General features: G+C 40.3%; 2 protein-coding genes across 2 annotated transcripts in view; one reads left to right on the top strand and one right to left on the bottom strand.

Moving 5' to 3' along the window:
* Positions 1-3,042, bottom strand: part of LOC100557971 (quinone oxidoreductase-like protein 2) — a 52,055-nt gene extending 49,013 nt beyond the window's left edge. Inside the window, exons 1-2 of the mRNA XM_062977767.1 lie at positions 2,643-3,042; positions 1,721-1,930 (exon numbers count right to left, since the gene is read on the bottom strand). Of these exons, the coding sequence (XP_062833837.1) occupies positions 1,721-1,774 (54 nt within the window). The 5' untranslated portion in view covers positions 1,775-1,930; positions 2,643-3,042. The remainder of the gene's footprint in view (positions 1-1,720; positions 1,931-2,642) is intronic.
* A 192-nt stretch (positions 3,043-3,234) lies between these two features.
* The window catches only part of rasal2 (RAS protein activator like 2), a 294,829-nt gene continuing 270,746 nt past the window's right edge, over positions 3,235-27,317 (top strand). Inside the window, exon 1 of the mRNA XM_008117797.3 lies at positions 3,235-3,714. Within this exon, the coding sequence (XP_008116004.1) occupies positions 3,552-3,714 (163 nt within the window). The 5' untranslated portion in view covers positions 3,235-3,551. The remainder of the gene's footprint in view (positions 3,715-27,317) is intronic.

Raw genomic sequence — 27,317 nt, forward strand, 5'->3', positions numbered from 1 at the left:
CAATCTGTGAAATCTAATCTCATAGTATCAGGATAACATCTCTCAGAGCCTGGTATGTATTTGACTGTCATGCATATATTGAACTGGCAATGTATGTGTAGTTGGTGTTGGTACACAGATAGACTTAGAAGTACTGAATGTCAAATACGAAATACCATGGGTTATCAAAAATCTAATGTTATTAAATTTAGACATAGCATGTGTTGTGATCTATCAGTCATCAAGTATCAAGTGTCAAATTTTGATGTGCAGTACCAAGTGAATATAATGGGACTGATTTCTCAATTAAGTGTGAGCACTGTTTAATTTTCAGTAGAAAATTTATTCACAATAATAACACAGTTCAACAACAAAAATATTTTTGAGTGTCTCGGTTTTTAGGCCTTTTCCTGGAGTTATTTGGGGTGCTGATTCCAGGCAGCACCAACCAGTCTTTGCAGCTTTAAGGCTACGCAGTGCTAATCAAGCTGGCTAACTGCAACATTCACACAGGCTTCAAACAGACAAGAGTTCTTTCTTCCACCCTGGACATTCCACAGATATATATATACTCCACTTGCCTCACCTCCAACAAACCTCTGAAGATGTTGGCCACAGATGCAGGCAAAACATCAAGAGAGAATGCTACTGGAACATGGCCCTGAAATTACCATCATTATGCAAAGGTTCTTCACATGTCCTGAATCATTACTCCCTCTTAAAGCCGCCATAAAGGACAATAGTTTCCATACCTGGAAGAAGTTCCTTTTTATTTTATTTTGCTTTCTTCTTATTACCTTTGACATGATGACAGATTACATCAAGATGTTTTCCGCTGTGAATTTTCAGCCAAGCACAAGTTGTTCTGATGGTACCGTTTTTTTGGTGTCTATTGAAGACTTCTATTGCATTTTCCAAAAGGTTTAGCCACCAATGCACTAAGCTGCTCGTGACCGCCTTTACCCCCAACTTCTCCTCCAAATGCCACAGTTACAGAGTGCACCTTGTACATGACATGAGTAGGCTAACCAGGGAAATCTGCTGAAGCATTTGGGTTGAAAACTTAGATGCCTCAGGAAATACATATCTTAGCAATGGAGTCTGTTGATTTTGCATTGACCTCTCACTTGGTCATCAGAAACAGTCTTGTTCTTATAAAGTCCAAGGTCTAACAAGTCAAGTCTCTTCTCTTCGCTCCTGTTCCATGGTTTCTTTGGCAGGGCTTGGATTAGATGAAGCAGTGGTAGACAACTCAGTTTCTACCTGTAATTCAGGTCAACCCCCCCCCCCCCCAAATGCCTTAGGCTTTGTCTGCCGGATGGGACTAAGCCAACTTGGTCGATTGCACTATGGCAGTATTGCTGCTATTACAATGTAAATTGGTAGAAAGGTAGGTAATAATAGTGTGAATACCTAATCAAAATTTGGTTGAGATAATGCTTGCAGTTCTGGAGAGACTCTAATTTTTGCTTCTCATAGACTTGGCAGGGGGATTTCATTAAGCAGTTAAAATTCATGAATGAACCTGGGGTTTTTTTTTCACCTGAAAATTTTTGGGGCTGGTTTGAACCACTAAACTGCCCCCATGGCTACGGGCTTGCCTTGAGTGTTCTAACTGGAGGTCAGCTGTGACCAATAGTGCTGTGGAATTAAAAGAGGCACAAAGGGAAAGGGAATGGGGGGAACATATCAAGAGGAAGGCATGTCAAGCCAACTCTGACCAGAAGAGCTTTCTACTCACTGCGAAATAACTTGACAAACTGCAAGTCGCTTCTGGTGTGAGAGAATTGGCCATCTGTAAAGATGTTGCCCAGGGGATGCCCAGATGTTTTGATGTTTACCATCCTTGTGGGAGGCTTCTCTCATGTCCCCGCATGGGGAGCTGGAGCTGACAGAGGGAGTTCACACGCCTCTCTCCGGATTCAAACCGCAGACCTGTCGATCAGCAGTCCTGCAAACACAAGGGTTTAACCCAGTGATTCTCAACCTTCCTAATGCTGCGACCCCTTAATACAGTTCCTCATATTGTGGTGACCCCCAACCATAAAACTATTTTCGTTGCTACTTCACAACTGTCATTTTGGTACTGTTATGAAATGTAGTGTAAATATCTGATATGCAGGATGTATTTTCATTCACTGGACCACATTTGGCACAAATACCCGATACGCCCAAATTTAAACACTGGGGGGTGGGGTGGTTTTGTCATTTGGTAGTTGTGGTTGCTGGGATTTATAGTTCACCTATAATCAAAGAGCACTCAGAACTCCACCAACGATGGAATTGAACCAAACTTGGCACACAGAACTCCCGTGTCCAGCAGAAAATACTGGGAGGGTTTAGTGAGCATTGACCTTGGGTTTAGGAGTTGTAGTTCACTACATCTAGAGAGCAGTGTGGACTCAATGACGGATCTGGACCAAACTTAGCACGGTGCGGATACTCAATATGCCCAAATGTGGAGCATGGAAGAAATAGACCTTGACATTTAGGAGTTGTAGTTGCTGGGATTTATAGTTGATCTACAATCAAAGAGCCCCTTGAACCCCACCAACGATAGAACTGGCCCAAACTTCCCACAAAGAACTCCCATTACCAATAGAAAATACTGGAGGGATTTGGGAGGAACTGACAATGATTGAGGGGAGATGTAGTTCACCTACCTCCGGAGAATTAATATGTGTTTTCTGATGGTCTTTGGCGACCCCTCTGACACCCCTCACGACCCCCCCAGGGGTCCCGATCCCCAGGTTGGGAAACGCTGGAACCCATTGCGCCACCGGAGGCTCCGCAAAATAACATGCGGGTCAAGAATAGGTCTCCACAGTCACCTACAGACCCACCGCCAAGACCCTACACTTCTTGGAAGGCCATCTTACTCGGACACTAGCGGGGTTGTTTTTTTTTCCGCTGCCAGGATTCGAACCGCAGACCTTTCGGTCCGCAGTCCTGCCGGCACAAGGTTTAAAAACCCGTCGTGCCACCAGGGGCGAGGATGGGGCATGGCGAGGGCAATCCTGAGCCGCAGAGAGAGGGTCTAACAAGCCCCGCCCCGTTCTTCCTGGTGCTCTCCTCTGGGGGCGGGGCCAGGGCTTTCCTTTCGGCCGCCCAGTTGTAACGCCGGGCAGAGCCGCCCCGTCGGGGTCTCGAGCTTATTTGCATGCAGCCAATCAGCGGCCGGCGAGGGCGGCAACTCCCGGCGCGAGGGGTGTGAGCCTGTGCGCGTCGATGGGCGATTGAGGGGGCCTGGCTTCCCGGCCAGGCGCTGTCCGCCCGCCCGCTCGCTCGCCCCTCCCTGGCTGCCTGGCGTTCCATTGCTCCTGCCTATGTCCCTGGGATGCTGAGGGAGCAGCCAGAGCGGTGGCGCAAAGGGACGCGCTGCCGGCTTGGGCATGGGGCCGCCTGAGAGGGCGCGCGGGCAGTGAGGCAGGAGGGGGGCGGGCCCTCTCGGGCCGGAGGGAGCGCGCGACGAGGGGAGAGCGCGAGGAGGGGATAACGCGAGGGGCTGCCTGCTCTGCGCCTGCGGAGCCCTCTCTCTCTCTCAATCTTTCACTCCCTGTCTCTCGGCGAGGATGGAGGGCGGCCCCTCAGCCGGGGAAGCCAGCCTCGAGACCGGCCTGGAGCGCCTCAGGAATTCCCTGCCGGGACCCGCCGACCTCGCTGCGGCTGCCGGCACGCTGGAGCGGATCCTGAGGGAGTCGGTGTGCCAGCTGCAGGGCTGGCTGCGCGTCTATGGTGAGCAAGAGGGAGAGGAGGGGAGGGGGCCCCCTCAGGAGACAAAGCTCCCGCCTTTTCATTTCAGCCCATCCTCGCGCCCTCCCTGCAAGCCCTCCTCCCTGCCCATTGAGTTGACTCAGGTGTGGCCCCGCCCCCATCCCTTCCAGCCCTCGCGCCCCTTGAACAGCCCCCTCCCTCTATCCAGGTTGCATGCCCCTCATTGGCCCCTCCCCTAACTCGTGGGGAAAAAAGCCCAGGCGGCACTACACTAGGATACCTTTCCCATCTCCCTCCTTCCCCTCAGACGTTGCCATCTCTGCGGTTTGGGAAGCAGGTGAAGGCGCTGGGTGTCCTTTCCCACGACTTGAAAGTCACTCTTCGGTCCCTTCCACACAGCTGTATAAAATCCACATTGAGCTGGATTATATGGCAGTGTGGACTCTGATTATTTATTTATTTATTTATAGTATTTATATTCCACTCTTCTCACCCTGAATGGGACTCAGGGTGGATCACAATGCACATATACACGGCAAACATTCAGTGTCATTAGACATATGACATATAGATCCAGTCCAAATCCGATATTGTGGATCATCTGCCTTGATATTCTAGGTTTTATGGCTATGTGGAAGGGCCCTTCCTTTTTTCCAGAGAATCCCTGGTCCCTTAGCAGAGATACTGCCATATTGGAATGCTGTTCCAAACTGCATTATATGTTTACTGTAGACTCACTGCATTATATGAGGCTGTCAAACTCATTTTCCTGCAGGACTACAACCGCCTTATGGTAGCCTTCAAAGGGCCACTAGAGAATCCAAGGATACAGAAGACCAACCATCATTTCTTTTACACCATCACAGATTAGAGAGATGGGCCAAAACTAGCAAAATGAATTCCACCAGGGACAAATACAAGAAAAAACGTAGGCAGAAAAAATGAAATGTAAAGATACAGGATGGGGGACACCTGGCTCCACAGTAGTACATTTGAAAAGGATTTTGGAGTCCTCGTGGACAACAAGTTAAACATGAGTCAAAAACGTGGTGCAGCAGCTACAAAACCAATGGGATTTTGGCCAGCCTAAATAGGAGTATAGTGTCTAGATCCAGGGAAGTCATGCTACCTCTCTATTCTGCCTTGGTCAGACCACACCTGGAATAACGTGTCCAATTCTGGGCACCGCAATTGAATGGAGTTATTGACAAGCTGGAAAGTGTCCAGAGGAGGGTGAATAAAATGATTAAGGGTCTGGAGAACAAGCCCTATGAGGAGCAGCTTAAAGAGCTGGGCATGTTTAGCCTGCAGAAGAGAAGGCTGAGAGGAGACATGATAGCCTTGTATAAATATGTGAGGGGAAGTCATAGGGAGGAGGGAGCAAGCTTGTTTTCTGCTGCCCTGAGACTAGGAGACAGAACAATGGCTTTAAACTACAGGAAAGGAGATTCCACCTGAACATGAGGAGGAACTTCCTCACTGTGAGAGCTGTTTGACAGTGAAACTCTCTCCCTCGGACTGTGGTGGAGGCTCCTTCTTTGGAGGCTTTTAAGCAGCTCCACTGGCTGCCGATTTGGAACCACTGGTTCCAATTCAAGGTGCTGGTTATTACCTATAAAGCCCTAAACAGTTCGGGTCTGGCCTGTCTTTGTGATCACATTTCCTACTACAAGCCTGTGTGATCCTTGAGATCTGCTGGGAGAGGCCCTCTTCTTGCTCCCGCCGCTGTCCCAAACACGGTTGGTGGGGACGAGGGAGAGGGCCTTCTCGATGGTGGCCCCACGGCTCTGGAACTCCCTCCCGAGAGAAATCACACTAGCCCCCACCTTCTCCACATTCTGGAAAGATCTGAAAACCTGGTTATTTCAATGTGCATTTGACTAATTTGGCATGAATTGACAGTGTCCTTTACCTCCACCTATACCCAGCTACCTCACTTGTTCTGGCCCATTTCATTAGAGTTTGCAAGATATTGCACATATATAATTTTTATTGCCTTGCCTCCAATTTTGAATATGCTCACTTCCCCTGGCTATTGGTTATTGGTTCTGAGTATGTTTTTATTGTATTTTATATGCCTTAGGATTTTACATGTTTACATGTTTTAAATGTATCTATGTTATTGTATTTTATTGTGTATTACTGGGCTTGGTCCCCATGTGAGCGGCCCCGAGTCCCTTCGGTAATATGGTAGTAATTTTTAAAAAGAATATGCTGGGTGAACCGAATCCCCAAGAATGCTCTGAGTTTTCTTGAAGCTGCCAGACGTATAAACTTCTTCCAAAGCAGCTGCGGGATCTATAAAGTTTTTCCAAAGAGGGGAGAGGGCAACCAGTGATTCTCTGTGCAGTAGTGGTGACTCTTTGGAGTGCCTTCCTATCTGCCACTGTGTAGTTACCAAACCATGTGCAGATGCAATAGGTTAGGACATTCTCTATAGCACAGAGGTAGAAAGTCACAAGTAGTTTTTCATTCCCTGCATCTTGAGAGCAGCCGTTTCACCTCATCCCGATAGGCAGACTCATCCCTATCAGAAATAAGCCCCACCACAAATGTATAATCTGTGAATTTGGTAATGCTATTGCTATGATGGATGGGGGTGCAATCTTGTGCATACCAAGTGTAAAGCAGAGCACTCAACATACCGCCCTGTGGCATCCCAGTGTTGAGAGTGAGAGCTGAAGAGGGATGATTACCTAATCAAAACTCTCTGGGAGCATCCAGACAAGAAGTTCATAATCCAGGAAGAGGTTGATCCAGGAAGATCCATAAGTTCGGGCACCAGTGTATATCGGAGGATTGTGTTAAATGCGGAACCAAAATTTGCAAAAAGCATCTTCACATAGTTCCCCCGTTTTTCCAGGTGGGTCAGAAAAGAGTGGAGCATGATGGTTATGGCGTCCTCTGTCAATCTGTTGATTCTATATGCAAACTGATGTTTGCCCAATGTAGGTGGAAGGCAGAAAATGATATGCCTACAGACCAGTTTTTCAAGGCACGTCATCATGATGGAAGTGAGTGCCGTTGGTCTGTAGTCCTGAAAATTACCAATAAGAAACTTCTTTGGTACCGGAACATTGTCATCCTTTCTACAAGTCTTGCCTCTAAAGTCAAACAAAACCCACCCTCCTGACTCAACAGAACAAACTGCAACTTTCCAGGTGTTACTGTATCCCAGCTCCCATCAGCTCTAGTCATGATGTCTAATGATGAGGAATACAGACATTGTAGTCCAGCATCTGGAGGGCCACAAAAACATCATGGCAGGTTGCATTTGGCCCACGGGCCTTGAGTTTTGACACACGTAGTCAACATTGACCATGTGAATGTACACTGACCATATAATGCAGTAGATGGGGCCCCAGTGACTGCCTCTGTGTGCCCTCCCCCAATTTCCCCACTTCTGCTGTTGCCTGGCACAAACTCTTCCTCCTACTTTCCCATCCCATTTTCAGGCACTTTATTTACAACCATGCACTGTCCCTGTATATAGCATTTATCGCAGTTTAAGGGCAATATTCTTTGAATAATTGTCATTATAGTTCCTCTAGTCTGTGCTGTCCTTATGAACTGAGTGACCTTCACCTTTGTTGATTGTAATGCATCTTTCCATGTTCAACTTGGGTTTGGGCTTAGTTTGACGTTAAGCAATTTCCTCCTTATGAAGCCTCCTTTCCCTTCTGTTGGGGAAGCTAACATGGGAGGAATTTCCTGTCCTCATCCTTTCCAGAGTATTTTGATAATGTATTCCTGTCTTGGTGTCCCTGAAAAAATTCCTTTTTCCATGTGGTGGCTTGGAGTAGATTTTTTGCCTTGGAATATGGACTAATCACACAAGGGTTAAGATACTCCCTCCCAGTTGGACTGTTCCTTTTTTTTTTTTTTTTAAAGCAAAATATAAATACAAAATAACTTGTTATGGTGTATGTGATGTGCACCTCCTGGCACAGCTTCTTTCTAGCTTCCTCCCCACCCATTAAAAAGAACAGCTCTGTTTATTTCAGAATCGTTTTCATATAAAAGACTCTGCAGATTAGATTTCAGAATGTTCTATTGTTTACAGCCCTATTGTCCAATCTCTGGATAGCTTTTCCAGCAGATTGGACATCAAGTTGAAATACTGATGAACAGGCAGAAATGCTTCAAGCTTAGGTTTGCTCTTGGCTTTGGAAAAATTGCAACTGCGTATGAATCTTTCATTGGAAAAGATTTGTAACTAAAATCTGTTCAACTGTGCATTTCTGTTATGGGGAACTTACTCTAAGGTATATGGTATGTTGAGACGATTGTAGTCCAATAGTGGCTTGTTTTTATGTATGTCTTGAAAGCTTTTGTTCCATTGATTATTCCAATTGGGAGTAAGAGTCTTCATCCCACAGTTCAAAGAAATGGGCTGAAAGGGTGTCTTGCCCTATGATTGGTCATCTTTCCTAAATGTCAAGTTTGGAGATATCAACCTTTTGTGCTGAGCTTGAGTAGGTCAGCTGTACCCTAGCATTTAACAATTGGGATGATGTATAATTCTTTATTCTGTATTTCAATCCTTTGTGTTTGTGAGAGGGCAAGGAGAGGCACAGTATGGTTAAAACTCCATTAATGAGCTGTCAGAAGATACTGATATTTGTTCGTCTTGTAGTTTTGTACTTACTGACTTGCACTCAAATGGCATCCTTATTTATAGTAAAAGTTGATGAGAGCTTGGAAAAAGGATGTCAAATTCTGTAGTGATCTGGCTGATGTTCAAGACTCACTGTTATTTCCTATTTCTTTTTCAAACCCTCCCTGGTATGTAAGCTCTTAAAATAAATCTGTATCAGCCCTGCCTATTCATAGGCCCAGGGTTTTTTTTCCCCCCTCACAGTGTGTGCTGTATTATAGAAAAATATCATGACTCAATCTTAAAAGCAGCAATTCTCAGATAGAAATAAGGTTTTGCAAAATCTTATTTCCTATTTAAAACTCCATCTCTTGCAGCAGGCCTACCCAGTCAACTTTCAATCATGAGTTTTGATTTACATTCTATTGCTATTACATGTCAATTCTGTATCTGTGTTTGTTACAAGTTTTTATATTTTGGTGTTTTTATCTATGTAATTTATTGTATATATTTTGTGTTAATATGTTTTTGAATTTGTTATATCCTACCTTGAGCCATCAGGAGAGCCAGGTAATAAATACATTTATTATAATAATAATACACCATTTCATGCTGTACTTTGCTTCAAAAGAACAATACTCTGTTATTTTCCTTGTGACGTAAGTAGTTTGCTAATGCAGATCATTGCTGAGCACTTAAACTTTGCTGGGCTTCGGACCCACTTGTAACTTAATCATGGACAGGTGTTACTAAGTCTGTCTTAGACAAAGAGTAAGCTGATAACTTTTATTGGACTACCTTCTGTTACTGTAAGAGACAGTATACTAATACTATTAATGTGACTGGGCACACTATTGTAAACTCATCAGAAAGATCCTTGGCACTGTAACAGGTTAATTATATATATTCCCATAGGAATGACCCTAGTGATTTGTAAATGTTAAATGACTAGATTCAGTAACATCAGTTGTTAGGCTGACCAATGTCTGAGGATGTAGACACTTAGGTTTGACACCACATTAACTCCTGTGACTCAATGCTTTGGAATCATGGAAATAGTAGTTTTAGATGGCCTTTAACTTTCTCTGCCAAATAGTGCCAGTGTCTCACCAAACTAGAATTCCCAGGCTTCCATACCAGTGAACCATGGTGGTTAAAGTGATGTCAAACTGCATTAATTGTACAGTGTTAGTGCACCCTTAGACAATAGGTTCTGAGCTAGCTCATCACTGTAGGCCTTGCAGCCCCTGTGTTTTTTGCTACTTGAAAGGTACCCAGTGACATCTATAAGCCACAAAAATAATTCTGAAAATAAAGTTGCTGTTATGTCATATTTGTTGTTAGCCACATTGAATCCCTATATTAGAAGAAATTAGAGATAAAATAATGTTATTATTATTATTATTATTATTATTATTATTATTATTATTATTAATGAAAAGAATAAGAGGAGGATAAAGCTTATTGTCCTTTCAAGGCTTTGACATCTGCACTGTCTAAGGACCAGGGACAAGCACTGCTTTCATTTGCATATTTTTTCTAGTTGTACCTATGTATACAACTATTGCCTACAAAAGTTTATTGGTGTCATCTGGAAGGAAATGGTCAGTGAAAATTCTGAGAGATGTATCTTTCTGTTGCCAACACAGATTCCCTTTTTTGTGGTTCACGGTCATATTGCATGTCTTACCAAGAGATGTATCCCGCCCCAGAAGAATGCCCACTGGACAAGAAATCCACTACAGTGTCTTCTGTATATAGGAATGAGTCACATGAAAAAGGAGCCAGGAACTGTTTAACAAAATTATCAAGTAGAGTTTGCCCTCTTAGGAGTTACAGAGGTGTTAGAATGAGCATGTGGTTGCCTTCCTCATCATGATGTTGGATCTAAAGATAGAATCATGCTTTCTCCCTATTCCTCTAAAACCAGTAGTGCTCAGTAAGAGACTTTCCTTACCCCTTGTGTAACCATTGATAGAGATTTCCATATCAGAGACTATAGCTAATGCTAGGTCTATTGGGCATTCTTTACCCCATTGTCCTTTATGATATGGAAGTGAGCATCCTTGTTTTGAACAAGATTGAATATTAAGCAGTTTTCTAATTATTCTTGAGGAAATGTTGGTTCTTTCATTTCCTTTGAGAATCTAAACAGAAAGCAATCATTCTTTCTATTTTCTTAAAGAATATGTAACTGTATAATATGTAATTATAGGATTGCACAAAGCTACCTACAATAAAGTATATTAGTAAAAATCTATTTTATTTATTTATTTATTTATTCATTTGTATCCCGCTTTTCTCCCGTGGTGGGATTCAAAGCGACGTACGACATATAAAATTCATACAAATATATCAGACCGTAATACATAATCAGTTAAAACATTGTATCCCGATATAAAACCCAATTAACATATCAAATAAAACAATTTTAAAAACGTATGCAGTAGAGTCTCACTTATCCAACCTTCACTTGCCCAATGTTATATATTATCCAATGCAATCTGCCTTTTAGTAGCCAATGTTTTTGTAGTCAATGTTTTCAACACATTGCAATGTTTTGGTGCTAAATTCATGAATACAGTAATTACTATACAACATTACTATGTATTGAACTGCTTTTTCTGTCAATTTGTTGTAAAACATGATTTTTGGTGCTTTATTTGTAAAATCATAATGTAATTTTCCTTAATCTCTCCTTATTATCCAATATTTTCTCTTATCCAACCTTCTGCTGGCCCGTTTATGTTGGATAAGTGAGACTCTACTGTATAAGGAATACTGCTATTGAAAATTCAGACCCCCACTCCCAAAAGATGGATTCAACATAAATTCCAATGTTCAATATGAATTTTATTTTATTTATACATGTTATAGAGTTGTACAATCTTGAAAGAGTGTTATTTCCCCTTCCCGCTTGTTGCCTCATTTCCAGTAACTCTGCCAGGAGGGGCAGGAGGACTACACATTCCAAAAGAGATAAACTCACCTTTCATAAACAGATTGCCTCTGAGGAGCTGAACAGGAAATATGCACCCACTAACTCCAGGTTAGAAGCCCTTTAACAAAAGGTTTTGGCTTGCACTCACAGAGCAGCACATTTATCATCCTTTAGAAATCACTTATAAAACTCAATGTCCGCTTCATAATTCTTTGTGATCTCTACACACATGTTTATTAATAAAAGTAACTGGATGCGCTGAAGCGAGGAACCATATCTGTGCTTATACGCTCCAGCGCTTTTCTCTTGGGAAATAATATGATGTGCCTGTGTGTATACCTGAGGGGTTTTAATGGCTTCCCACTTGCTGTGAAGTTGGGACCATCAGAAAAGGACAATGGCAGCATGCAAAGTTAATGCCATCATGTAAAGTAGTTTTTCAACTTCCCGTGGGGATCTAGAGATTGGTCGCTGCCAGATATCAGCACACAGATTAACTCTGTATACTTTTCATTGAACTGTTTGTATCTACATAAAACCCCATTGACTTCTCTGGAGCTCACCCTTTGCATTAACTGGACTGGGCAATTAACCTCATCATGGATTGCTTTACATATTGTCCCATCGCATTCCACCAGTCTGCACCTTTATCAGGGTGGACTTTCCAAATGACTTCCAACTTCATATCCACAAATGACAGTTGTTCATTTTTCCAAACACATAGTAAACCTCAATCACTGGTGATATCAGGAGGAATCCCTAGTGAACGAATTCCCAAATCCTAACTATGATGGCTTTCCAGCCAATTGGGAGGATGTGGGTATTTTGAATGGCTGTCAGAAGTGATTAAAATGTCCTGTACTTTGTTTTATGTTGGACCTTTTGAGAGCACAGACTCTGTATCTAATGTTCTTTCAGGCCTGAAAGAAATAAACCTCTGCTCCTGTTGCCTTCAAACTGGGTTCATGTCTTGAATCTGGCTCATTAGCAGTAGTGGAGCACACCAAGCTGGAACCAATTTTCCTTGGTTAGCTGAAATCATTCATCAATTAGTTAGTTATACTGTAAAACATTGTTGAAGTTATAGGTCCCTTATTAGGCATGGATTGCTGCTGAAAACAGAAATTTTGAAATGCTGCCAATATAGTTCGATCATTTGCACTGCTTATTGGCTAAACATTAAAAAAAAACATTGATTTTTTTTTACTTTTAAAGCATACTTGGGCAGCAGAAGTAATTTTGAATACATCAAGTGACAAATTTATGCTTTGGGTCAACATAAAGCTGCAGATGTTGCTAGGTCAACTTTTCAGCCAAAATGTATTTTGTGGGATCTTGTTTTATTTAAGTAGTAGTTGGACCAAACTAAGTATATTTTCAGTATGCTTTAATCCTATACTTGACTTGCATATATTGACCCAGATATGTTCTTCTGCATTTAATCAAATTAAAACAATGCTTTGCCAGTGCAGAAGTAAATGTAGTTTTTAACAGTTGTTATGCTGTAGATATTTATAGCAATGAGGAGCTTTATATAGCGTACAAAGAAGAATGTTAATTTAACAAAGGATAATAAGCATTGTAGGTCTAAATAGCCTAAAGGCTCCAGGCTTATCTTGAAAGCTAAAGAGGGACAGCCCTGGCTAATGCTTGAGTAGGAGATTACCAATGAATACCAGGTTCTGTAATCTGTATTTCGGAAAAAGAAACTGGCATAACCACCCCTGATTATCCCTTGTCTAAGAAACCCTATGAAAATCAATGGAGTTGCCATATGTTGGCAGGCTGCTTGAAGGCACACTCATAAACACACTCATACACAATAGGGGTGTTTCTCTGGTACTGTGGTCTGTGTTGCTCAATAAACATTGGGAATGTTTAATCCAGTTTTTGCCATAAATGACTCTTGAAGGAAATACTGTTATGAGTGAGAACTATATACTGTTATTTTAGCATGGCAGTCAGGAGAGCTATCAATATAATAACCATCCACAGTTCAGTCTTCCCCCCATGTGTATAGATGCCAATTAGGATAGTATGGAAATTAAAAGGCACTTAGCTGAAAAATACATTAGAGGAAAAGGTTACTTAATTTGAAAAAATAAATGTTGGCCACTTTTCAGATTTGATTAACCTTGCCTGTTGGTGTTCTAGGAGCTGTGTGCCATTCTTCTTACATTTGAACAGAGAATTTGTTCAAAAATATGACTGAAAACTACCATAGTTCAGAGAATACACAGCTTGTGTCGGTGGGCACCAGGACTGGAGTTAGCAATGCTGCATTATGATAAGTCCCCTAGGTAATGTGCTTTATGTGATGGTGGGATCTTGGCCTGACCTGGATTCTGTGGGACTCCTAAATCACAAAGCAAAGTTGCTCATTCTCTTCCTGTACTCTGCATGATTTTGTCTGTGGCAACTTACAGTCATTAATGAGGGCTGATCAGAAATATTTTTGTAGTTTTTAACTGCAATGAGCAATTAGTTCTAGAAATTTATTCAACTGAGATTTAAAAAAGAGCAATCAATGTAGTGGTACCCAAAAATGGAATGAAACATCGAGTCATGTAAATGTGTCTATCTCGCATTTCTATTTTATTCCCATTAAGGAAACCTACTCCATATTGTCTATAAGGTATGATGACGCTTGAATGCCTATTAGAAGATTCTTGAGTTTAAATGTCTAGCTAGAATAACATTTGTAATTATACTTATTTATTATTTTGATTGTTTTTTTTTCTTTGCAGCAGATTTGTTGTCCAGTATCTCACTAACAATAGCAAAATGGAAATGATTTTGAGGAGCATAACTACCTGACTTTATTTTGTAGTTCACAGTAACAAAGTATAATTTCAGAAGTCATGTAAAATTCCAGAATCCGTGTTGTATATAGTCTTAATTTGACTAATAAAGAAGATGAACAATGTGTTCAAACTTTCAAGATTGTTAGATCCCTTTGTTGCCAAATGCAGATATCTCGTTTTATCTTAAAACTGTGAACACATTTTATGTCTCTAATAATAATAATCCACAATATCAATTTTTAATGTTTTTACTGCCTACATAGCTACTGCTTTTAGTAATAATTTAAAATAGTATTTTTATTGAAGAAGGGATTAACCACCATTAGGTGTATTTTCAGTGTTGAAATAATTTTTGTCATGTCTGTGAAAAGGGTTTACTGCCAACAGTACTAGCAAATCTGCTTAAAGCATTTTTAAAAATGTGTGTGTCTTTGTCCACAATTGGGTTGTGGACAATCAGGAGAAGTTCCATATTTATAATAGTCATTCATGAATAAATCCTTTGCATGTCACATCTGTAAACACAAAATTGACTGATTTTGGCAGTTCTGTGGCTTCATGATACAGTTTTTGTTACATTGTAATAGTTATCTGCTTCAGTGCTTAAAATCCAGATAGTATGACTTTGGAGATATTTACTTCTTTATTTGTATCCCAAAAGCAGCATACAATGTAGTCACAGAGTAGAATGGACATGAAGATTTTATAAAAGATAGTCCTGAAACAGGAACGTCTTCATCAGCATTTAATATTATATAAATCTCATCCAAAGTGTAAATCATACTTGCTAATTTAAAGGAATGTGTGTGTGTGTGCCTTCTAGACTCCTGTCAATTTATAAAAACTCTGTTTTCAATAGAGTTTTCTTAGGCAAGTAATACTTAGAGATGATTTTGCCAGTTTCTTCCTCCGAGCTCTACCCTGCAGAACTTGGTATTAATGGCCTGACCCTGCTTAGCTTCCAAGACCAGACAGCATTTATTGTCTTTAGGGTATTTCAGTCAATTTAAAGGAATTCTTCAGCATTTTTATTTATTAAAAATCCTCCAATATTATAAGTAAAATAATACAAAAGGCTGAAGGCATGTGAGATAAGCTACAAATCTGCTGCTGAATTGAAAACAACTCACTATTTGCTGTCACAGATCCATTTGCCCAGTTTATGGCAATTTCTCATTTCTTAGATTAAAGAGAACTCACAATAGACCAAATGTCAGATAGGGAGGGCTATTCACAATTAAGCCTGAGGCATTTAGAATATGATTATGGATGCTTTTTAGTCAAGTTCAGTTTTTGGGCAAGTCCCTATAACTGGTTAAATTTCTGTCAGCTTTTAGGGTATAGAGTTTTAAAATAAGAACAGATATTTGAAAGCTTAGTAATGGTGAGACTCTTGAAGTCAAGAAAAAAATGGTTGCCTAAGAAAATCTTTTTCCTATTTTGAGAACTGTGTCACGATAGCCCATGACTAGGACTGGATTTCACTCAGTTCCTTCTTATTGCTGCTCTTTGCTTGTTCCACTAAGTATAGAAGTAATTAGTCTTGTGTCTTTAAGAGGATGAACTTCAAGGAACATGCAAGTAACATTAAACTTAATCCATATAAGACACGAGAACTAAACTTTAGGTTTAACATTGAATTTTTACTTGTCTGTCTGTGCTACATGCTGAAAGCACAACGTTTTGTTGGGTTACATAGTACGATTGCCTATAAAGATTCTGTAAAGAATGCTTTCTATTCTGTTGTTCCAAATGTTTTCAGTAGTCTCATTTGCTGTTTGCTAAGAGAAGAAAAAGGACCATGGCCCAGTGACACAATTTTGATACCATGAGGCCCTTTCAGATGATATAATTAAGATTCAATGTGAATTAGCTGAAATTTTATTATCCTTTTTGTACTCATGGTTGATTAATCATAAGGCCACTGGGATTTATTCTCTGGACTGCTTTCTAAATATTTTTGGAAAGTCATGAAATAGCACCTCAGTTGTTTTATTTGTAGTTAAGAAGCGCGATATTAAGGAGCTTCTTAAAATTGGATGGCCTTAATCCAATTTTAGGACCAGCTAGAGTAGGCTTACTGCATTCATTGTGGAATAATAAATCAACAATATGCTTTTAATGATGAATACTGAGTTAATGACTGGTACTAAATCTACCCCTTGCCTGCAAATTATCTCATTGCAGACAAAATCCCAATTTGACTAGTAAAAAACTGCTGAAAGGGGCTACTAGGAAGTAAGCAATATGTCATGTCTTTGTGGGATGGGGCTTCAGCTCTTTGAATCTGTACATTGCTTTCAGGCATGGGCAAACGTTAGCCCTCCCGATGTTTTGGACTTCAGCTCCCAGAAATCCAAGCCACTTCAATTGTGGGGATTAAAGTCCAAAACACCTGGAGGGCCGAAGTTTGACCATGCCTGATTGTTTTCCTCTAACAATGTGACTTCTCTTCCCTTGGTTTTTACATAATTGAGTCAGGCTTATGTTCAAACCAGAGGATTTACTCCTGTCACGTGTACTCATAGCCCACTCTACACAAACATCTGGCAATCTAGGGAAGTACCTCATAACGAGCAGGTGAGAAGAATGTCATCCTTCTCGCTAGACAGAACCCAGGATCACCTGACTTTTCCAGCTCCTTCAGTTTCCCTAAATCTGTCACAAAGTTAAAAAGTATGTTCTACAGGCATGTGTCTGAACGCTGACACACATGTTGTAGGACACATGCAGGGAGTGTTTTATTTTGGTAGTGATATTCCTTAATGACTTTCTCTAAGCAGCTGTCACTTGTGTCCGTACTATTCAAGGGATTTAATATATAGTGTTCTTCTTTCTCAACATTGTTCACTGTTGAAAATGAAGAAATAACACTACATGAATGACAAGTTTATTATCCTTTATCTGAAATGTTGGGACCAGAAGTATTTTGGATTGGTTAATTTATTTCAATTTTGGAAATTTAGCACATACATAATTAGATACACATAAATTTCATTTGTTTCATATACATCTTATACATATTGCCTGAAGATAATGTCTTAGACAATATTCGTAATAATCTTGTGAATAAAAAAAAGTTTGTGTGCACTGAACCATCAGAAGGCAAGGCGTCACTATCGCAGCCATCCATAGAGCATTTCAGATTTCTGGATAAGGGATAATCAACATATATAATAAATTAACTAACGCGCTGTATGCTAATACGAACAATCTAATCCAAACCAAATGTATAACACACAGAATTACATGAACATATTAAAAATCCACACAGCAGATTTTAATATTGAGAAATTAGTTTTAAGACGACCCTTGTGGGTTGAAGCAGAGGCTGTGTGTCTTAGAAAATAGGCCATGGTCATGCACAGCTGAAATAAGCTGAAGCTACAATACTTATGTTAGACAAGTCAAGTGTTGAGTTTCTGGGGAAAGATCAGGTAGGGCGGAGAAAAAAAGGGGGTGATATCTAAAGAAAGTTTGGAATGGTTTGACTAGACCTGGATTGAGGAGAGTCGAGGAGCTGCTTTCTGTATAAGTTCACGTTGTCAAAGGGGGTAAATAGAAAATAGAGACAATAAATCTTATATATTATCACAATTTCCAGTACCTGAAAAACTACCTGGGTTTTCCTTGTTTTCAATTTATTATTTTCCGGTGTTGGAGACCTTCACATTACATTTTGTACTGTGGTAAATTGTTGGAAAATCATTTGGTGAACCAGAAGGCAGCTTGGGGCTGGCATAGGAAACCAGGAGGATCACTTTCCAGTGGGTGGGTGCGTGAGTGGGAGAGAGGGAGGGAGGGAGAGAGAGAGAGAGAGAAGGCTGCATTTTATCACCCTAGCTCAGGGGTCCCCAAACTTTTTAAACAGGGGGCCAGTTCATGATCCTTCGAACCGTTGGAGGGCCGGACTATAGTTGGCCACTGAGCAATAATAATAATAACAACAACAATAATAAAAAAGAGGGTTGGAAGAGACCCTTTGGGACATTGAGTCCAATCCCCTTCTGCCTTTGTGCACCAAAAGCACAAGCAAAGCATCCCTGACAGATGGCCCAGCCTCAGTGTTAATAATAATAATAATAATAATAATAATAATAATAATAATAATAATAATAATACAGGGTTTTGGAACACAATACTCCTGACCTCACAATCATGTTAAAAAACAAAGTATGGATACTTTGTTGATACTGCAATATCAGGTGACAGCAGGATTGATGAGAAACAACTGGAAAAGCTGACACAATATGAGGATTTAAAGATCGAATTGCAAAGACTCTGGCACAAGCCAGTCAAGGTGGTCCCAGTGGTGATTGGCAGACTGGGTGCAGTGCCTCAAAACCTTGGCCTGCACTTAAACACAATCGGCGCTGACAAAATGACCATCTGCCAGCTGCAGAAGGCCACCTTACTGGGATCTGCGCGCATTATTCACCGATACATCACACAGTCCTAGACACTTGGGAAGTGTCCGACGTGTGATCCAATACAACAGCCAGCAGAGTGTCTGCAGTGGACTCATCTTGTTGTGTTTCAAATAATAATAAGGGTTGTAAAAGAAGATGAGACCCCTTGGGTCATTTAGCCCAATCCCCTTCTGCCCTTGTGCCATGGGGGCCGGATAAATGGCTTCGATGGGCCGCATCCGGCTCCCGGGCCTTAGTTTGGGGAGCCCTGCCCTAGCTATTTAATTTGTATATTGAATATATAATCCATAGAATAGGAATAGACTCGGAAAAAGGAGTTGTGAAAATTGGAGTAAGGAACACCAAAAATTTGAGACCTTCAGAGGACACCATAATACTAGCAGAAAATAGCCAAGACTAGGAATGCCTACTAAAGAAAGTCAAGAAAGAGTGCAAAGGCATTATGATAATAAGAAGACAAACATCATGTCCTCAGATGATTTCCATGTTCTATTCCAAAAGTAATGAGAATGATTTTCATTTTTTCCCTTCAAGATAGGACTAAAGGCACTAGATCTTGGAAGCTGAGTAGGGTCAGCTCTGGTTAGATGGGAGATGGAAGACCACCATCAAATACCAGGTGTTGTATGCTATATTTCAGCAGAAGAAACTTTCTTAGGCAAGTATTATTTGCCTAAGAAAACCCTATGAGATTTATCATATTGACATGTCGACAGGTGACTTAAAGATACATACACACACGTAGCTACTGTAGAATCAGCCAAAAACTTTATTGCACTATATACTGTAGACACACTACTGTAACCTGACAACAAATGTTGTCCCTCCTTCGCCATCTTCTCCATGCTTCTGTTGCTAGAAATCTTCTAGCAGTGTGACAGTAAGGGCTGTGTAGGTATAAAAAGACTTTGTAAAAAGGAGCTTGTTTATCAGAGACTTCATTGGCTAAGATATGCCTGTAATAATACCATAACTAGTAGCCATGGTGTCATTCAAGCTGTGGTGAAAAACGCAGCCTGGCAACAGCTGGCTTATGGCTTGTCTACTGCTTGTCCGTAACCTTTGGACTGTGGTAGTGGAGTATCTTACGTTCACCCACAGTGTGAAATCATGGATCAAAGCTCAGCAGTTTTCTCTAGTTCAACAGGGAATGGTTAAAATACATGTTCCCAGAACAAATTGAGAAACTGTATTTTGTTGCTTAGTACAGCACTTGTGAATTATACCTCCAGTCAGTGCTGTTGCTGCAGTTATGGGGTGTGTGTACACACAGAGAAGCAAAAGCAACCTGGTACCATCCAGATAGCATAGGCAATAGAGATTATGGGTGTATTAGTTCAAAATATCTAGGGAGCATAAGATATGTTTGATTCAACGATTGTGTTTGTACACTTGCTTTCAGGCAGAGAGGAGACTTTTCGTTCTTTTAGAATGAGATTTTGTGTTTAGCCATGGTGGATAACCAGGTATTTCATACTGAAGCTCTCAAACGCTGACTTCGGTGGCTGGATCCAATTAATGTTATACTCCAAAACACAATGCTTACCCCATTTAAATGTGGGTTGAAGGCAAAGTGTGTAAATGAGTAATTATCCTGGGTAAGAATTCACAATATCTTTCCTTCAAAAGAGTAATTCTCCTAATTTATCATATGGTACAGATTATAAGGCACATGTTGTTCCAAATGCTATTTAGATTATTGTCACTACAAGTTTATAGCATAATAATGTTGATATAAAATATCATATCTTGAATGCAGTCCATTATTAATTATTTTGTTACCTAGTACACTGTCATATAAGGATAGAGAGTTCACACAGGATTATTGAGGACTCATTATTGAGACAGAATGTTTTGGCTGAATGCCTTTAAAAAATTTGGCCTTTGTTCAACAGGCACTGTCAGATACTTAGCTAATACTCATTCAACATACTGTGGGAAAATAGCATTTTGTTGAGCAGATGTCTTCTGTTCTGATGGAAATTTGCATTAGAATACAAGTGTACCTCCAGATTTCTACCTTCATTAGGGGAGGAAGAGTACTCATTTGTGTATATATATCCTGTAGCATTAGAATAGCAACTTGATTGAAGATTCTTAGATACATTGTTTAAGGAGAAGACATATTTTTTTCAGGTTGCAGCGCATTAATAGATACTTATCTTGACTTCTTCTGTAGACAAAATCTGAGATGACATGACGTGGAATGATTGGTTGAGAGGAAAGAGATATCTTGCACAGAGCAATATAAAATTAGGTGCACTGATTCATCTCCTTGGCACTAAAATAATTAGATGCTTACATTTATGTATTTTTAAAACTGTTGGCTGAGCCTAGCTGATTTTAATTTCAACAATTTCATTTTTTCAAATATAATAAAAATAGTGTCAAATTGTTTTGGAAGTTCTGTATACATTTGTTTTTCAATATACAAGAAAGTTTATTCATCTCTGTCAATCAATTTTAATGACCAATCATCCACTGAAGGAATCTTTTCTACCTCTACACTTCTATCAGCTAAACCCAGTATAAATACCTCTGGTTAAAATAGCATTTTAAAAACATAGTTTGCAGTACTTCTTTAACTGCCACCCAGGAAGCTTTAGGTTTTCAGGTCCACCATGTATGTAAAATGTGCCTTTCTGCTTCTTGCATTTCCAGCACTATTTATCACAATTTTTGTTAATTTTTGCCAGTTTTGATGGGGTGACATGCCATCTGAACATTATTTTGTTAAAATTCTCAATAATCTTGTTTGCTTGACTGAATTTTCAGCCTCTAAGCCACATTTTTCCCAAACTGCTAAATTTATGTTATAACCATTTTATTAAGCATCATTTAATTTGTTCATCTTCTGTTTCATATTTTAATAATGTTTGGTATGTCTTCCAAATGTACTTGCTTTTTCCTGATCATAGTATTTGTTCTAATTCTGATTTTCAAAATTGTGTTCTTTTAAGTCATTCCTGTATTTCTCAGTTAGCTTTCTATATGTGAACCACCCTGTTTAGATATCTTCTTCACTCAATTCTTCAGTTGTTTTGGGCATATCATTTTCAAATTTTATAGTATCTTTATATCTCAACCATTCTTCCTCTTCCTCCTTCCCAATTACTTTAAAAGCTTCTTGAGGTGATAGCCATAAGGGGTCCTTACGATTATTATTTTCTTATTCTTGTACTAGATTCTATATAGAACTTTTCTTATGAGGTTTTGAACTGAGCTTGAACACCAGCAAGGATGACACAGTTTAAAAGTGAGATATGATCCCACTTTCTATTCTCCATTGGCATTCAGAAAGCTTCTAAAGCAGTGGTTCTCAACCTTTCTAATGCCGTGACACCTAAATATAGTTACTCATGTTGTGGTGACCCCCCCCCCCCCAACCATAAAATTATTTTTGTTGCTACTTTATAACTGTAATTTTGCTACTGTTATGAATCATAATGTAAATGTCTGATATGCAGAATGTATTTCATTGTTACAAATTGAACATAATTTAGCATAGTGATTAATCACAAAAATAATATGTTTGGGGAGTATGGACAATGGATGATGGGATTTGCAGTACGTTCAACTTTTTCAGCTCTGACTTGCACAGACAACTGAGACCCCCATGAACCAAACTTGGCATACAGAACTCCCATGACCAACAGAAAATACTGGAGCAGTTTGGGGAAAATAGACCCTGACATTTGGGAGTTAGAGTTACTTGGGTTTATAGTTCAATTGCAATCAAAGAGCATTCTGAATAACTCCCCATCATCATCTTGCTTGGCGCGATGACCCTCCCGGTCTTGCTGCCTCTCTGGGTGCCGCATCCTGCCTCCTCCTGGTTTTGAAAGTGCGAAGACCACCAACCTTGCCACCTCTCTCTGGAGGTGGGATGTGGTGCCCAGAGAGAAGCAGCAAGGTCATCACGCCCAGGAAGACAAGAAGGAGAAGGAGGAGGAAGGGAATGCTTCCAACACTGAGCATTGGCCTGAGCCAGGCTTCTCTTCTTCCTCCTCCTTGTCTGCTGGGCACAATGATCATCAAAGGCAGCAAGGCCCAGAGAGAGGCAGCAAGGCCGGAGTGATCATTGCGCCCAGAAGGAGGAGGAGGAGGAGAAGGAGGAAGGGAATGCCTTCACCGCCAAGCACTGCCTCCAAGAGCCACATGGCGACCTGGGGGAGGTGCCACGACCCCTCTGTAATACCAGATAGACCCCCATGTTGAGAAGTGCTGTTTTAAAGTGATATAAGCTCTAAAATGTCACCAAAGGCAATTCCATGTAGAGAGGATTGCAGTAATGTTCACACAATGGTTGTTTAAATAAAATTTATAAAGTGCTTTACGTATACTTGCTTGGTAACAACAAACCAAGACTTCCTAGTTATTGATCCTCCTGAAGGAATCAAATAGGAATGATTGGACTATATCTTTGCTTGAAGATGATATGCTAGGACTTTGCAGAATTCTCAGTTGTTGCTTATTGTGAACATACCCACCCTTATAAAAAGCATTTTAAGTATTATGCCATTATTAGTGATGAAAACAGTGGGTGTACTGACTTGATCACCATGATTTAATGACTGAGGACTTTCCAGGTCATGCTCCCAGCCACCATGTTACAACAGCTCTTTCTTCCTTTTATTCTCTGTTATATGAGGCAATTCCTGTCATAGCATTTTCTTTGATAAAATAATTAACATGTGCACAGCACAATTAAGTATGTTGCAGCTGTAAAATGTACTAATCCCGGAAATCTGGTTTTGATTTCCTGTTTAATTTTATTTTTCACTCATTGATGAAAATTTCCATATGATGAGGCATCTGACCATGATCTACTTCCTTCTAAAGCTTACAGACTTGGTGAACATTTCTTTGTCTGACATTTTGATGAAACTGTGGCTTGGCTTGATTTTTTTTTATTCCTGTTTCTGCATGGTGCAAAATATTAAGAACTGAATTTATCTACCTTTTAATTTCTACAACTTCTTTATTTTCTTTTGATTTTAGTTTGCATTTGGCCACTTCTGTCTTCAGATCATATGGCAGAATTAGTACAAAGCACTTATGCTCTTCAGAGGCTAATTTTAGATTTGATGGTTGCAGATCAGTGTTTTTAATGGCATGGGCAAACTCATTTGAAAGTGGGCCACATGTTGCACAGGGCAAGGGTGGGAGGGGGGGAGACGCCAAGGGTTAGTGCATGGGGGAGGAGTTAACATGGGGAGGGGAGACCGTGGGCAGTTGGTTCGCGGGGAGGAAGGGGGAGAGCCCTGCACAGCCAAGTGACCTGCAGAGCGCTCCCCCTGGCAGCAGGACATAGCAGCCTATTGTGTCCTCTTGCCAAGAGGAGGGGAAGACATGTGTCTGCTGAGAGCCCTCTGCATGGCTCCTCCACCCTGGCCTGTCCTTTCAGCATAAGGAAGCAGTGGCTGCATGCTGCTTGCCTGGTGATGTGGGCTCTTGCCAGAGGCCGGTGCCCTTGCCGCCGTGGGGTCTGGAGCCCTCCAGAGTGCTCTCGGCAGCCGCATGTTTGCCTTCTATGCCCTTTCAGCATAAGAACGCATTGGGCCACCGTATCCTTATGATGAGAGGATAGTGAAAAAGAGGAGGGCCGGAGAAAATCACCCATGGGGCCACATCAGGCCCTCGGGCCTTGCTTTGCCCTGTCCTGGTGTAGAAGGAGGTGATTGGAGTCTGGATCCTGGTTGCTTACAGCAAAAGAGGTCCATGAGGAAAAGGAACAAAACCACTTCTTTCCCTCCTCGGTATTTTTTTCTTTCATTCAGGAATTGTAAAAAAATATCTGGGTAAGGACTAAAAAGGAGCATATAGCAGATATGCATAGGATTCATCATCTTGCACCCAGCTATCCATTTTACTGAATTTCAAGGAAACAGCCACATTTTTCATATGTTTTTATTAAACATTCAGTTACATCACTGACAAACTGTTGCACCTGATTTAATCAAAATGGAGAAAATGAAATTATCTTTGTGCTGGGAATTGATGTTTCATTGAGTGGTGAATAGCTATTAATGTTCTCTAGAAAATGGGTGATCTCAATCAAATCTCTGATGCTTGATTTTTGTTGATGACCTAATAATTAGTCAGTGTTAGTAATTGGCATCTTTGTTCCAGACAACTGCATGACACTAAGTTATCATTGTTATTTTTCAAGAAGTTTGTTTCTTCCAAAAACTGCTGTGAAATGAGTTGACATTATTCCCATTTGAGGAAGCAGAGATTCAAATGGATTAGGGGTGGTCGAAGTGTGGTCCTCCAGATGCTATCGGAGTGCAGTTTCTATGAGCTATAGTTCTAACATAGCCAGGTCAGAGATATGAACTCCGGGAGAAAGGGTGATATAAGAAAAAAAAATGTTTTTCTCTGCTTTTCCTCAAAGTCATTCCCCCTCCCAAAAAACTGGGAAAATCATAGCTAAATTTTTGAAAATGTTTGAAAAATTGCTCTAAACAAAGGGTTGTTTTAGGCAACTTTTTACAATGTCTAAAGAGTACTTTAATGTGGTGTGAATGTTGTCTTTTTACTCTTTCTATTGCTGTTATTTGTTCAGCACCTTGAGAGCCCATGTGGCCTGGCAAATGATATAGAAATACAGCTAGCTGTCTTGTATCCACAGATTGAACTATCCAATATGGCTTGAAATTATTCCCTAAAATGCAACATTTCAAAAAGCAAAAAATGATTTTGCCATTTTATATAATGGACACTATTTAATTGTGTCATTGTATGGTAATGGGATTTTTATCTATCAATGAAAATGTTTAAGATAGGGTGCTCATATGTTTACTGTCCAAAATTACTTCTAAAAGTGATGCAACAGAAAGACTTTAATATAAATCTATGTATAGTATATCATTTTTGTTCCAGGTCTTGTATTTCCTTTTCAGTTCTTTTTAAGGGAATGTGTGTTTTCACAGCACCTTAGAATTTGACTTATTCCTGGAAGCCCAGAGACCGTTTTCTTAACACAGCCCCTTTGGACAAATAGAAGCATCAATATGCATACTTTCTGGTGAGAGAACAATATGGGGAAGAGATTAAAAAGCTCTCTCACCATGCCACATTTCTGATATCAATGAATTGGTGGTATGGCTGTTGGAAATAAGATAGCTTATGAAAGAGATCATATGTTTAAATTTCTACCTGATGGAGCTCCTGAAGACAATTCCCACTCCAAGGGTAAAGTGCAGCTAATTTGTTCCCACCCCCAAGATAATACATAGAAAATGAATGCTTAATGAGAAAACACTCTGCTTAAATTTAATATTGTGTGTGTTTTTCCATCTCTGTTGCATTAGTTTCATTTAATATTAGTTCCTCTACTGCATGTGAGAGAGTGAAATGGAAGCACCCTCAGGCAGAGATTATGCAGACAGAGGTACTTCATACATGCCTGGCATCCCTTCATAAGTATTTAAGGTCTTATGCCTGTAGGTAGCACATTCAGATTGAATTCAGTTTGCCACGGGGAGTCACTGAGAACAGTTTATTTTACTTGTTGGGATTCTGTGTCATCCTTTATGATGCTAAGGCAGAGCTAGAAAAATGAAAACAAGTTAATAGAAAATGGAAGATTTACTAGGTGGTATTTAGGGATGGTTCTGCATTTTGAAGTAATGTGGTTTCTTTGGTCACTATGATGAAACCTATCCTAGAAAAAAGATAAAGTAGGCAGCAATCCCTTTTTCCAACTGGATGTCAGTATATGTTGTTTTTGTTGCTTGCCTTGAAATCATTTCCAACTTACCCTTGTACATACAGTGAATTTCCATGGCTAAACAGGGTTTTGAATGGTGTTCAGTGCCATAGCCAAATGTTCAAACTATTACGCCACACTGGTTCCTATGTGAGTACATGCTTTGTTGCTTTTAAAAGGCTTTCCTCTAAGAATTGTAACTGGGAATTGCAAATATATTTCTTTCTCAAGATGTTTGCTTAGAAATCAGCAAATATATGGCAGTTGTTTGCATGTGTTTGTGTGTGTGTGTGTGTGTGTGTGTGTGTGTGTGTGAATTTTCAGAAAAAGAGAAGGCAGGGATATCCACATGCTGCCTAGCAACTTCTCACTAAATCAAGACAGGATGTTGATGACAAATAGCCTTACAGTTAAAAGGTTTCATACACTGTAACCTCTTCCTGACCAGTCTAAAGTTACTTCTACTTTAAAGCTTTTCTGTATAAGGTTATAAGCTTACATAGCATTTCATTCACACAAAGTAGCAATCTGTGGATTTATTGCCAGCATTTGTGGAAGGTAGTGCAGATGTTGTAAAGCCCTGCATAGAACAACAAAGCAATAGACTGGAAATCTGGAGGCCAACGTTTGAATACTTGATTAGCCATAGAAATCCACTGAGTGACCTTAGGCAAGTTACATTATCTCCGCCTCGGAAGAAGGCAATAGCACACACTCTCTAAACAAGTCTTGCCAAGGAAACTCTGTGATAGGGTTTGCTTATGATCACCATAGGTCAGAAATGACTTGAAGGCACACAACACAAGAGTTTTGCCAAAACATGCAAAGCAAATTTTGAAGAAACCTACCTGTATTCACATTTCATGAACTGCCTTGCAGCTACTGTGAGTATCTCCAAATAAAGATTTTCATTTGTGTGTTCTGTGCTTGTGTTTATCTTTTTGAAGAGAAATCACAGGCGTCTCATGGAAACACTGAACGTTATGGTCCATGTGGAATATTTTTTAACTCAAGTGCATATTTACAGAATATTCACTAACAGAGTTCTTGTACTATGTTAGCATCTGTTTTATTCACAACTAATGGGGAAAAGACCTGGTTGGAGCATTAATTTTCCTGTCACCTACTGAACTATATT

This window comes from Anolis carolinensis, chromosome 4 (genome assembly GCF_035594765.1).
Source record: "Anolis carolinensis isolate JA03-04 chromosome 4, rAnoCar3.1.pri, whole genome shotgun sequence".
Taxonomy (NCBI): domain Eukaryota; kingdom Metazoa; phylum Chordata; class Lepidosauria; order Squamata; family Dactyloidae; genus Anolis; species Anolis carolinensis.